Here is a 12148-nt window from a genome sequence, read left to right on the forward strand (position 1 = left end):
AGACAGGAACAATAGACGCGATGGATGGATGCGAATAGGTCCAGGACGCCGTCCAGTGCTAATTCAAAACGAAGATGAGGGATCAATTGCTATATTTCTGTTAGCATGCAGCCCGAGCAAGATATAAGAGGGGGGACAACTTACTAAATTTCCAACGGAGAAATTTGATCCAAAGCGTAGAGCCAGTTTCCGCCCTGTTCCTCTTTCTCGAGCCTGTTTAAGAAAGATCATGTCAGCTAAATCCAGTGGCCACAAAGACAGTCAGAACGCACCAGTCATAGGGCCAGAGAATGAGGCGGCCCTGCACCTTGTTCAGGAGGTCTTCCGCGCGTTGCTTGTCCACAACATCATCCGCACCATGGAATTCTCGTTTAGACCCAATAGTTGTGGCTCTGCGTCTCCGTCTCCGGGATTGTGTTTGAGAGGTTGAGTTCAGGTTGATGGCTTCGGAGTAATCGACGTGCGTTGAGTTTGTCCGCGGCTTCTCCATCTCACCTCCACCGATACCATTCTCGTCACCGTGTCCATTCTGGGCGTGATTCGACGACGTTTGTTCTGATGCCACCTTCAGAGCAGACTTCTCACCAATAGATGACAATGTCTCCTGCTTGGAGAGGTCAGGCTGCTGTCTGGACTCCTTTCGGTTAGAGTCAGAGGGCCCGAGCACGATCTTTTCATCAATTGTCTGAGGAGTGTTCAATTCTGCTTTCTCAGTGTTCGGACTGATGGGAGACAAGGGCGAAGTTGCAGTAGTAGAAGCAGCGGTGGAATTGGCGCCTGGCGGGCCGGTAGTTTTCTGGTGAGGCGGGTTGAATGACTTGCTGCTCGCGTGGCTTTGCATCTCCGCAAACCGCTCTCCGTATGCGGCGTACTCCTTATACTCCTTCCAATTCTTAACCTCGCTGTCGGGCATACAGCGGAACACAGACCGGAATATCTTGGTGTTCTTCTCAGCCAGCGCTTGCCAGGTGTCCAGATAGAAGGCATCGTTCACGGGATCTCTCATACAATCCTTATCCACAAATATCCGCCTGAGAACCGGACCGGGCAAGTGTGGGTATCTGGAAGTGTCATGGTTCTCCTTGGACATGATCAGACCGCTGCTACCAGTCGTCTCAGACTCGCGGCTGGACGGTCCTGGAGGCCCATGGCCCTGCAGCGGAGCATCAAGTTTGGAATTGGACTCGGAGTCATGAGGTGTGTCAGCTGAAGATCCTTTTCTACCATCTCTTCCCGTGGAGCTCGTGCGAGATGGCTTTCGTGATGACTGTTTGGGTTGCCCCAGGGTGCCCTTGCCCTCAGGGGCAATGGGGGAGACCAAAGCTTCTTTGCTATCAGCCATTATTTGTGAATCGCGAGCAATTCCAAGTCCTGCTTGGGAAGCCGCATTCATGTGGTCAATACCATCGCCATTCACGTCTTTCTTGTGTTCGGGTTTATCCGTAACACGTGGGTCGGCAGTGATCTTGCGACTAGACTTGAGGTTGGGATTATTGCCCTGCTCCCAGTCGACATCGTGGTTGAAACTGTGCATATCCTCGGAGCGAGACAGGAACTCGTCTTGGATGCGATGCCGGCGCTCAATCATCTCTCGTTCATTCTGTCGTTCCAGCATTGAAGATTCCGAGCCTCGCCGCTCCCGAGATTGGTCATTGGCTGGACGAGAGTCTTCATCAACTTCGATCTTCCGTAGCTCTTCTTCAGTGGCGAAGTCGTGCTCCATGAGCTCGTCGACGTCAATTCCAAGGTGCTCCCTCATCAGGCGCATGCGGAGAGTGTGTGGGAACCGTCCAACAAGGTATGGTTTGCCATTCATAGTGGACATGATCATATCCGTATCGCGCACAATGGAAGCAACTTCTGAATCTCGTGACCCGAGCATGGATCGTTCGTTGATATTGGCTGAGCCGATAATCGCGGCACGATCGTCAACAACCATGCACTTCGCGTGGATGTAAAGTTGTTCGGTGACCAACTGCTTCTGAGGACCGATTTTGCCCCAGGCGCGCAGGCTGAAGAATTGAATGTAATCTTCCGGTTCGATGCCTAAAGCGCGGAGACGTCCGAAGATTGAGGTCTCTCCACGACAGATACTGCGGTACTGGCATTGCATGATCAACCGCACGCTCGTTCCACCTTCGCTGTCCACGGTGTTCTGGAAGCCGGGCATCAATGGAATGACTATAACTGCCCGCCACACTTCTTCGTTCTTGGCTGCTCGCACAATTCGCTCCACCAATGCATCACCAATGAGGTTCTCAATCTTCCTGCCTTCGATTTCACAGGTACTGATGAAGAATTGGTTCTCAATGTAAACGAAATGCTCTGACTCCTCAATCAGCTTGACATAGGCATTCATGATGCTGTGTTCGGTGACATCAGGCGTTCCTGTAGACCACATGCTGCTCGAGCGCAGGATTTGCACTTCACACGTCCCATCTAGACCCAAGGCCTCCATATCGCCCGGGTTAAAATCCGGCGGGGGCAGGAGGAACGGGGTTGGTCGTGTTGGTTTCCGCTGGCGAAGAATATAGTTCCACCGTTGAACGAAATGTCGAGTGAGATCTCGGGCAGGCTGGCCTACGACATGCATCGAGATATCATGCCAGGGCATCCGTGGCACAATGTTCCGGTCGTACATCTCTTCGTATGGCTTGTCGAGATCATAGAAATCCTGAATTCGAGGGTTTGAATAATCCTTCCCTGGCCAAAGCTGACAGTGGTCTGAATCCTTCGGCAAATCCGTTGTTTCGAACCCCGTAGGTTTGTCATCCGTCAGCTGATGTTGAGGAGTATCCCATCGTCCAAAGCAGAGATCGATGCCTCCGACAAAAGCCAAGGTGTGGTCGACAATACACAGTTTCTCGTGATGGGCCCAGAAGAAAGTATTTTGGCGGAATTGGTTCGGAGATCTTTGAACAAAAACGTTCGGATGAAGGTCGAGGAGAGAGAATTTGGAATATTCCGAGTCGATGGGAATGGCCGAATTGATGTTTCGGTACATGATCACGAAGACCTTGACTCCTTCTCGAGCTTTCTGTTGGAGAAGACGGTCCAATCGCCATTTCTGGCTGATGGCAGCCGGGCGTCGCATATACAGCTCCGGGCTGAGCCACCAATCATGAATGTAGATGACATCTTTTGCCTGGTTGATGGCTCGCGACACGACCCACATATGATCCCGTGCATCCACAAGCCACTGCGCAAAGCAATTCTTCCGGACTGGGGCGAAGCTGTCAAATCGGTTGGGTCTGGCCCATGGAGTGTTGGTGACCATGAATCGAATCGAATCTTCAAATTGCTGGAGTTGACGTTCGTTCCGGGCCAGCAGCTTCAACTTCCGCTCCGAGTTCTCCAGACGCAGGGTATGGTGTTGAGGATGTCTTGCAGAGTCCTTGGCAGATTTGGCCAAATCCTTTGCTTTTTGATTCCGAAGGCTCATCTTTTGCGTTTGGACCTTGAAATGAGCGTCTATCAGGAAAACGTCATAAATATTCATCTCCTCGGGAGAGTCCACGCAGACAACGTAACTGTGCCGCACAAGGAACCATTTAGGCGAATGTCGCTTCTTGATGAGAGCCGGGGTCAAAGCCCTGCGAAAGTCGAGACCTTTAGAAGACTGGATGATCAAGAACCCTTCTTTGCCATGGTAGCTCCCTTCTGCAGCAAGACGCACACCAAGAGCGGACAATTCCAAAAACTTGCACAGCCGGTTACTGTCAGCTCGAAAGATCAAGAAACTGATCATCTTCTGCAGGTAGAGCTCAAGCTTCCTCCGCTGTCGTTCTGGGTAAGATGATTCCTTCCTCCCCGAAGCACCTTCGACTGCTGATTCCTCTCCCGGCACCGCGACACTGGATTTTCTTCGGGAGAAACCAGAGGGCCGACGTTGGTGTTGGGGAGCAGTCTTTTTCTTCCTGCCCGCCCTCTCCGTGCCGCTCATTAGCTCAGGGCCGGTTTCGTATCCTTCTTCCTCGCCCTCGTCCTCAAACTCGCTTTCTAGCCCTCGTACGCCACGTAGGTAGGGGAAGGCACTTCTGGGGAAGCGGGGCAGGGTAATGGCGTTCTCGGAAGGTCGCAGATATTTCTGGGTGCCGAAATGGAGCTTGTACTTCAGATGCAGATTGGCAAAGTCTCTCAAGGTGCGGTGAATGATCCACTTCATTCGTGTCATGCCACTTCCGTATTCCAATTCAATTCGAAACACCAAGTGGCGGTCTCCAGAATGCGAAACAATCTTGCTGTCTGTGACACGAACCTTCAGTTGCTCCAGGAGAATTGGGATTCGTCTGCTCCCATGCTCGTCTCGCTGGAACGCGCTGGCTAGAATCAACGCCGCGGGTACAGCCGAGGAGAGTTCAGCAAGCAATTCCGCCGACTTCGCATTGTCCACGGTATTGTCCGCCTTGCGCCGTTGGCCAATGAGTTTGAAGCCGGCTTTGATTTGCCGCCATCGCTGGGCACCCATACTAGTGCCCCGTTCGGCCCGATGGCGTCTCCAGGCGGCTGTCAGGCTCTCTTGGTTCTCTGATGGCCCAGCAAGTCCTGTCAGACGCCTCAGATGGCTAGGGCGCGGTTCGTCCTGGTTTTCCTGTCCCTCCTGCTGCCGTCCAGCGTAGGTGAAGCCACGATTGGCCCCCCAGGGACTTCTTAGCCGCCGGTTGATCCGATCGCGGCCTTCATCCTCCGAAACACCCTCACGCGGTTGGGGACTGAAGTCCGTGGTGCTGGCTCTCCGAGGGAAAAAATTAGAGCGGTAGTTCTCAAAGGGCGCGAACGAAGAAGAAAAATGAAAAGAAGGCCGACGGGTCGTTTTCGGCGTCGTAGGAGCAGTACGGTTGCCCGTGTCTTCATCCGTCTGCTGCCGCCTTCGAGTGAATTGTCTCTTTTTCTTGGTCCGAGCATCACGCTGCTCTCCACCGCTTTCCTCCGCGTCGGCATCAATATCGCTTCCTTCTTCTGCCAGGGGTTCTGGGAAGTAAAAGTCCCCTCTCTCCGAGCCGGGAGTAAGCAAATCAGACGGAGGAGGTCTGAAGTCTGAAATTGTCGCTCCACTCGCCGTCCGTTGGTGTGATGCAAATGAGGGTGACACTGCTAATGACTTGATCTTCTCGAGCAGTGACGGTTTTCCCCTTGTTTGGTCCCCTGCCTCTTCGATCAATGACGCGGGCCGGGACTGCGCTCGAGACTGCGGCAAATCAACAGCTTCATTGTCTGTATCTCGAAATTGCACACTCGGGGTACGCGACGATGGAGACATCCCAGTAGTGGAGGGTGGATGGTGCTGCCGGCTCGATGGCGGCTGCGAATCCTCCGCCGACCTGTTCATGGGGTGGCTGCTCAGAGACGCCGGCTTGATTCTCGCTGAACCATGCGCTGAAGACGGCGGCCGATTCTCCTTCCCACGCAGCCCCTCGGCGTTCCTTGATAACGGTCTGATATCTGGGCTTCCATTCTCATCCGTGTTCTCCGCTGCCCGGGTCTGCTGTTTTGTCGACGCGGGGCGACTGGCTTCCGTTGGGGAGGGGAACGGGGACGCCATTTTTTGGACATTGGCGATTGGGAGGGGCTCCGGCATCTTTGACATGGCCTTGTCAGGGCTGCTTTCTGCCTCCGTCAGGGAGGCAGTGGCCGAAACAGCGTCGGGCATGGTGCTAGTGCAAGGCACACTTGTCAGTAGCAAGTCATGAATCGGGTCATCCCACTACATACATGTGGATCAAAACAGACCCTATCGCACACGATTTGATCTTCCCACCGACATGCTAGTTGGACTCTGGGCGGAACAGTAATAATGTGTTGACAATATTCAAGGAGCGTTGCGGGAGTCGGGTTTGATTGGAACCGCGGTGGAGTTCCGCCCCATCTAGTGCTCTGACTGGGCCAGCCAAGACTCGAAAGGCGGTCTGATCCTGCGCACAAGCAGAAAAGGGGTTTCTGGTCAGGGCAGGGTGGTGATCGGCCAACCAGGACTGCTGACCGGGGCTACTGACGACGGGGGGGGGGATTCATCATCAAGCAGCTCTCTCCGGTCGCTGCCACAGAGATCCCTGGTCATCACGTGCCGTCTTGGTTTTGGTCACGTGATGTGGTCGGCCGGTGAAGGTGCCTGTATACGATCACGAACTATTATAGATGAAAGATGAATATTGAAAAGTGCGAGGATGAGTGGTAGTGGACACCACCGTGTGGTATTTCTAAACAGACAACAATGAATGGCGATATCGATCCCGACCAAACAATCCCGGACTCCCTCGGCTCTTCTGATATATACCCGAGTCAATTTGGAGCCACTTCAAAACCCCCCCGCCAACGATTCCATCCTCCACCTTCCATGTGTACAGTCAGGGATTAGAACCACTGCACAGTTATCATGACAGACCCAATGAAAACCCTCGACACCTCCGGCCGCCCCAAGCCCACTGGCGTGTCGCAAAAGTCCTATGCCATTGCCGGCATCCAAGTGACCGTCTTCGGACTCGACGAGCTCCGGCCACAAGCCAAAGACGTGGCATGTCTGTGGCTGCTGCACCCGCGATTGGCGACACAAGAACGGATGACCGGCGTTGCTGAATCTGCCCTCTCTGACTGGAATGGCAGAATTAAGGATTCTCCCTCGGCCAAGGGCTTGATAGCGGTTTCTTTTGACCAGCGAAACCATGGCACGCGACTGGTTGACCCCCTGGCCAATGAGGCCTGGAGACAGGGTAATCCGCGCCATGCGCAGGATATGTTCTCTATCTTCCGTGAGTCTTTCCCGGCGACAGGCATATAAGATTTCAACTAATGCGAGATTTAGAGGGCACTGCGCGAGACACGTCTTTACTGATGGACTACCTCGCCTCATTCATTTTCCCCAATGGCGAGCATACCATCATCGAGAACCTCGTGCTGGGCGTCTCGCTAGGCGGCCACGCCGCATGGAGCTGTCTGCTGCACGACCCTCGGATTACCGCCGGTGTGGTGATCATTGGATGCCCTGACTACATCAATCTCATGGTAGACCGCGCCCGACTGTCGAAGCTCCCCTCATGGACCAAAAGCAATCCACCCGGCGCGGAAATCCTGGGTTCCGAGGCGTTTCCTACCTCCTTTGTGGATATTGTCAAACAGTATGACCCCGCTAGTCTGTTTTTGAGTCAGGTCGATTGCGGAGCAGGAAAGGGACCGTTGCGGGAGGGACCACTGCCTGATCCGACAGAGAAGGAGAAGCAGGCCCTGCGGCCGCTCTTGACCCGTTGCCTGGCTGGCAAACGGATTCTGAACCTGTCTGGGGGAGTGGATAAGCTTGTGCCATATCACCGGGGAGAGGAGTTTCTGAAGTGGTTCAAGAAAGCGATCTCGCCGGACGGGTGGTTCGCGGATGGTGCAGTCTCTTTTGAGGATATTATCGACCAGTCGGCTGGCCACGAGGTAACGGCCAAGATGGTGGACGAGGCCGTTCGGTTCATCAGCGAGACGTTGGCGGCTGACGCTGGTCGAAAGGGGTCGGTTCGGGAATCGAAGATCTAAACATACATAAGAACATGTCTACAAGACTCCTACAATTACCTCCCTCCCTATTATCATGTAGAAGCCCAAAGCACAGTAGTGAAAAATCCTCCTTGTGGTATTTGCTTAACACAATGTGAAATCGTCAGGGCATTCGGAGGCCATGCTATGCGGATAATTGCATACACAAAACCCTTCTTTTCTTTCCGGCCTAGCCGGTCTTTTTGTATCCGTCCCCATCGCTGGCAGACCCCAATTCATTCCGTCTTCTCCGGAAACACCATCGAATTTCAACGCTTATGCGACCAGCTCAACAACACCACCAGCCTCCTTGATCTTCTGCTCGGCGTCCCGGCTGACGTACCGGGCGCGGACGACGACGGGGATCTCGGGAAGGCGGCCCTTGCCGAGAACCTTGGAATAGCCCAGAGGGAGGAGGTCGATGACGGGGGCGGTGTCGGTCTTCTTGCCGCTCAGGTAGGCCTCACGCTGCTCGGCGGGGATGAGGGACCACAGCTGTGAAGAGGGAGATGTTAGTCACCATGATCCGTATCGTAATGCCCGGTCGTGATATTCTTTCTCCAATTTTGGCCAGCCCGCTGCCTGCTCCCACAGAGGCACATCGCCTCTACACACATCTTCTCCCGAATTCGATTGTTTGACGGAACGTACCTTGTCGAGGTTGATCGTGGGCTTCCAGAACTGCTGCTTGGTCTTGTGGAAGTACCGCATACCGACCTTACCGAAGTAACCGGGGTGGTACTTGTCGATGTTGGTACGGTGGTGGTGCTGACCACCGGCCATACCACGACCACCGGGGCTCTTGCGGTGCTTGCCGATACGACCGTAACCGGCGGACACATGGCCGCGGCTGGAAGAGAGAGTTAGGTTAGTGATACTGTGCTGGCACGAAGAGATGGTCTGTCATGTCGATCGAGTTTTTCGATGTCGCGCGCATGGGCATGGAAAATAAAATTCGAGGGCCAGGAAATTCAGGAGAGGGAGTCGACTCACTGCTTCCGGGTCTTGGTGAAGCGGGTAGGCATCTTGTCGGCGAGAGTGGTTCGACAAGTTGGGCGATGAAGGGGGAAAGGGTCGTCGACTTCTCGATGGTGGAAATCCAGTCACTGCCGGGAAAGTGTGCGCTAGCGGTCAGGTGATAGGGTCAAGCCCTGATTTGGGGGTGTGTCGTTGACCGCCTACCCATTACGCGCAATTGTGTTTCTGCCGCTATTTGTTCTACTTCGACCAGTGTAGTTGGTTCAGTCCTGACTTCTATTATTTTGTATGCACCCCAAACTACCCTTTCTCCGCAAAGAATCCCGAGAGCCGTTGAACCGTCGCTTGGGCTGGCCGCGCTGATGATTCTGACACCAGACTCCCTCGGATCCAGCTCGGCAATTTGCCCTGGATGCGCGAGGACTCGTATCGCCGATCAATCATCACGATCGCCGCATAGTCATTAACGTGCCGGATGGCTCGTCCTATACACTGGTTCACCGCCCGCATACATGAATTTTCGTAGTAGTCTCTCCCCGCGGCTGTGGCCGTCGCCTTCCGCTCCGACTCGGATCCAGTGCTCTGCTTGTAGGTCTTTTCCTCGATGTACTGGATCTTGGCCTGCCAGACAGCGCTGCGGATGTTGGGAAATGGTAGGCCAATTATCAGCACACCGCGCCCGAGTCGGTCGGAGAAGTTGATGCCTTCCGACAGCTTCCCGCCTACAACGGAGAGAAGGAAAGCCCCCGATCCGGACTCGACAGCCTCGGTATATTTTTGAAGCAATGTGTCCGTCGTTGTGACCGTCTCGCGTGATTCATACAGAACCTTCTTCTTGCGTTCAATCATACTCAACGTGGTTTGGCCATTCCCATTTGGAACGGGCTTTTTCCACACGTTCAACACATGGCTGAGGTAATCGTAACTGGGGAAGAACGCGACTAGACCATCAGGGATGACCTGACAGAGAGTCGCTATAGTCCTTCCAAGGTCGGTGATCTAAAAGAAGTCAGAAAGCGCAAAAGTAGAGGCCCAGAGATGTGTACCATCTTTTCAGATTGTCGAGCTTCATAGGTAAAATCAAATTCGGAGCCAAGAAGACCTCTGGTTAGAGACTGGGCGACCAAGTTCTTCTCGGGAATAACGTGGCCATAACTGAAGGTATCGAGTCGTCCAGGTGGTACATAGGAGAACAAATGGTTCAAGTAATCGGACATCTGTCGACCATGTCAGCCAAAGCATAAATTCCAGCTGGGACTAGGAGACTGACGGGAGACATGGTCCCACCGGCAAGGATGACTGCCCGCGCATCTTCGACAATTTCCCGAAAGTGGTTGGTTGGGTCAAGCAACATGTATCTCAACACCACGTCTTCCGGTGTACATTGATAGAACAACCGCCCCTCTTCTGATGGGTTCATCAGAGGCAGAAGGAAACCTTGGATATGGAAGAGAACCGGCACATTTGTTTTCTCTCTGGTCCGGCCCACCTGTGATTTCTCAGAAGATTCAACATAGCCATCCACTTTCCGGGCGAGCTTGCTCTCCTGCAGATATCGAGAGAGCTTGTACGGGTTGATCTGATCAACTCCCTTTCCGGCCATCACATCCGAAAACTGCACCGACCCTTCGGAGGGACCCTTTTTCTGGGAAATGGATCGTAGGTAGTCCGCAATGGAGCTTACTAGCCGGATCACTTGAGCGACATAGGCTCGGTTTTTGCCTTTCAGCCGGTTCTTGAACTTGCGTGCATACGTCGTTATCTGGGAGATTGCAGTCTGCAGCTGACCCAGCGACACGGTCACAGAGTGGATACCAGATATCGCATCCATCAAGTTGTGGGCTTCATCGATGATCACGACATGGTCCTTGACGGACAGGTTGAGCGCATCCCGCGCGGACCTTTGCAGTAAGAGGGGATATGGTAGTGTCACAATCTACAAAAGAAAAGTATAAGAAGCAACCCAGAAATGCTATGGAAGCGGAAAGACTGACTTCACTGTGCTTGACGACCGAGCGAGATGCATAGTAGGGACATATCCCAATTTGCTTGCCGACTTTGCCCAGGTCTTCGATGTCCTTGACAGTTGCCAGAGCGTGATCCCGGAACTGGAGAACCAACGCCTCGTCATCTTTGGACGGAAGAAAAGAGCATTTCTTGTCAGCCGCTACCCCCGACTGCTGCAGATCCAGACAACGTTCGTTGATGGCGGTGGCGCTCTCCAACGCTCGGACTTGCGGATTGATACAGAGGTTCTTTCTTGATCCGAGAGAAAGGTGTTTCACCCGTTCCTCGAGTTTGGAAAGCTCATCTTTGGTCTCCGAGTCGAGGTCTCCGGGAATGCTCGATGGGAAAGTGACTCGTCGCAATTCACCCGCAAACTGACTCAACTGAGAATGGGTGCGAGAGCAGTAGAAGACTTTCACCTCGGCATCTCCATCGTCCTCGTCTTCTTTCCGAGAGGAAATCTTGCCCTGGAACTGCTCCAGAAGGGCCAACGTACTGGCAGATAAGCCGTCAAAATTGCCGGACTCGCCCGCCGGCTTCTTTCTGTCGTCTGTCTCGCTGTCATAGTCGTCTAGGGCAAACTGGCTATCATCGTCCGCATCAGGCTGCGAGGCTGGTTCATCGACACGCTAGTTCCCGGTGGGTTTTCATGAGAAGAGTCGGCCAAGGCTCAGTCGGGGGGCTCTGCATACCTGTTTTTTCCGAGGGCGCTCGGTGATCTGCTGCGCTTGTTTCAGCCGCTCTTCCTCCTGCTTGATCTTTGCCAAGCGGGCTTCAAACTCATTTCTCTTCTCCGTGAGCTTGCGGCGGGACTCTTTTTTGGCGAATTCGAGCATCCATTCCGGTTCATCATCATCGCCTCCAAAGATGTTAGAGATTTTTTTTTTTTTTTTTTTTTTTTGGTGAGGCAGGAGTCTCACATATTGCGCGATCGACCGACTCTTGAAACGCCCTGCGCTTGTGGTCCCGGAGCCAGGTCAACGCGCCACAGATCAGGCTGAGCGATTTGCCCTAAACCGGGGTCTCAGCCCCCGTGCCATGCTAACCCGTTTCGAAACAACACACTTACAGTACCTGCACCCCCGTTTAGTAGCTGGTCCGCTCCCCCGTTAAGTTGCCTGGTTACTTACCAGTAGGAGACTCAAACACTGCCACCTTGCCATCCTCCAGGCAGGCATACAAAGCGCGCATAAACTGAAGCTGGATATCATAGGGGACGTATGGGTGGTGGAAGTCCTCCTTCTCATCGGCCGACATTCTGGAAAACCACGGAAGCCCTTGGCGCGGATAAAAATAACCGAGATGATTAGACTAGTTCGTGACCGTTAGGTGGAGCGACCCCGTAGGGCACGACTGCGAGACATTTGCACCGAACAAGAACGGCGATGGTGGGCCAGGAAGGATTCTTTCCGTCTCCGCCGTTCGTGTGTTGTCGTGGTGTCGTGTGAAGGAGGACAGGCCGTAAATATAGTGGGGGGAAGAACCTTGGAACGGCACCAGGGACCACCGACTGTACCTCTCTTGGCGGAACTCTTCTGGTTTACTCACGACACCTCCCTCCCTCCTTGGATTCTTCTCTTTTCCTTTCGTGGATGCTCTCTCCCAACTGCCCGTCTCCATCCCTGATCCCTCCTAATTCCCATTACCAGTC

At 53.7% G+C, this 12148-nt stretch overlaps 4 protein-coding genes across 4 annotated transcripts; 1 reads left to right on the plus strand and 3 right to left on the minus strand.

The window, feature by feature from the left end:
• Positions 1 to 143: 143 nt before the first annotated feature.
• On the minus strand, positions 144 to 5650 carry PFLUO_LOCUS814 (Phospholipase D1; the record flags this gene model as incomplete). The annotated part of the gene is made up of 2 exons (XM_073785900.1): positions 144 to 213; positions 273 to 5650. The coding sequence occupies 2 exons, from the start codon at positions 5648 to 5650 to the stop codon at positions 144 to 146; spliced, it is 5448 nt and encodes a 1815-aa protein (XP_073634910.1).
• Positions 5651 to 6373: 723 nt separating this feature from the next.
• Positions 6374 to 7512, plus strand: PFLUO_LOCUS815 (uncharacterized protein; the record flags this gene model as incomplete). The annotated part of the gene is made up of 2 exons (XM_073785911.1): positions 6374 to 6746; positions 6800 to 7512. 2 exons carry the CDS (start codon positions 6374 to 6376, stop codon positions 7510 to 7512), a joined length of 1086 nt encoding a protein of 361 aa, XP_073634911.1.
• Positions 7513 to 7788: 276 nt separating this feature from the next.
• Positions 7789 to 8537, minus strand: PFLUO_LOCUS816 (60S ribosomal protein L28; the record flags this gene model as incomplete). Its single annotated transcript, XM_073785922.1, has 3 exons — positions 7789 to 8007; positions 8164 to 8362; positions 8506 to 8537. The coding sequence occupies 3 exons, from the start codon at positions 8535 to 8537 to the stop codon at positions 7789 to 7791; spliced, it is 450 nt and encodes a 149-aa protein (XP_073634912.1).
• A 253-nt stretch (positions 8538 to 8790) lies between these two features.
• On the minus strand, positions 8791 to 11754 carry PFLUO_LOCUS817 (ATP-dependent DNA helicase chl1; the record flags this gene model as incomplete). The annotated part of the gene is made up of 6 exons (XM_073785933.1): positions 8791 to 9489; positions 9537 to 9707; positions 9761 to 10426; positions 10485 to 11126; positions 11190 to 11356; positions 11628 to 11754. The coding sequence occupies 6 exons, from the start codon at positions 11752 to 11754 to the stop codon at positions 8791 to 8793; spliced, it is 2472 nt and encodes an 823-aa protein (XP_073634913.1).
• Positions 11755 to 12148: the final 394 nt, after the last annotated feature.

Source organism: Penicillium psychrofluorescens (assembly GCF_964197705.1).
Source record: "Penicillium psychrofluorescens genome assembly, chromosome: 1".
Classification (NCBI taxonomy): domain Eukaryota; kingdom Fungi; phylum Ascomycota; class Eurotiomycetes; order Eurotiales; family Aspergillaceae; genus Penicillium; species Penicillium psychrofluorescens.